The sequence below is a fragment of the Penaeus monodon genome, chromosome 30 (assembly GCF_015228065.2).
Source record: "Penaeus monodon isolate SGIC_2016 chromosome 30, NSTDA_Pmon_1, whole genome shotgun sequence".
Classification (NCBI taxonomy): Eukaryota; Metazoa; Arthropoda; class Malacostraca; order Decapoda; family Penaeidae; genus Penaeus; species Penaeus monodon.
The window spans coordinates 603342-603711 of NC_051415.1; the positions used below are offsets into that span (position 1 = coordinate 603342).

At 31.6% G+C, this 370-nt stretch overlaps 1 protein-coding gene across 1 annotated transcript in view; it reads right to left on the reverse strand.

Annotated features, from left to right (window-relative positions):
• Positions 1–294: 294 nt before the first annotated feature.
• The window catches only part of LOC119592255, a 2575-nt gene continuing 2499 nt past the window's right edge, over positions 295–370 (reverse strand). The window contains 1 exon segment of the mRNA XM_037941085.1: positions 295–312. Coding sequence (XP_037797013.1) covers positions 295–312 — 18 coding nt within the window.

Below are 370 nucleotides of genomic sequence, written 5' to 3' on the forward strand. Positions count from 1 at the left end.
GTGATACTGGCAAGAAAGTTAATTTTCAGTAATGAGCACATCTCATCATACAATATTTGTAGAACCTTGTATAAAGTATAAAAGATTACTTCTGTTTCTCCCATCACAACATTTTACAGCTTTGGCACATGTAATATACCATGATGTGGTAGTAAAATATTTAATTATACTTTTCTTCTCCTGGGAGATGAAATGGAAATTACTTACAGAAATCACATACCGTATGTTATTCAAGCAGTTTTAGATACTCATGGTACGCAATAAAACATTAGCTAATTGTAGAAAGGAAGTTGACTAAACCCCTGTGTCTGTCTACATTAACAGGAATAAGGAAGTTATTGAAACATTCAAAAAAACATATTTAGCAAGG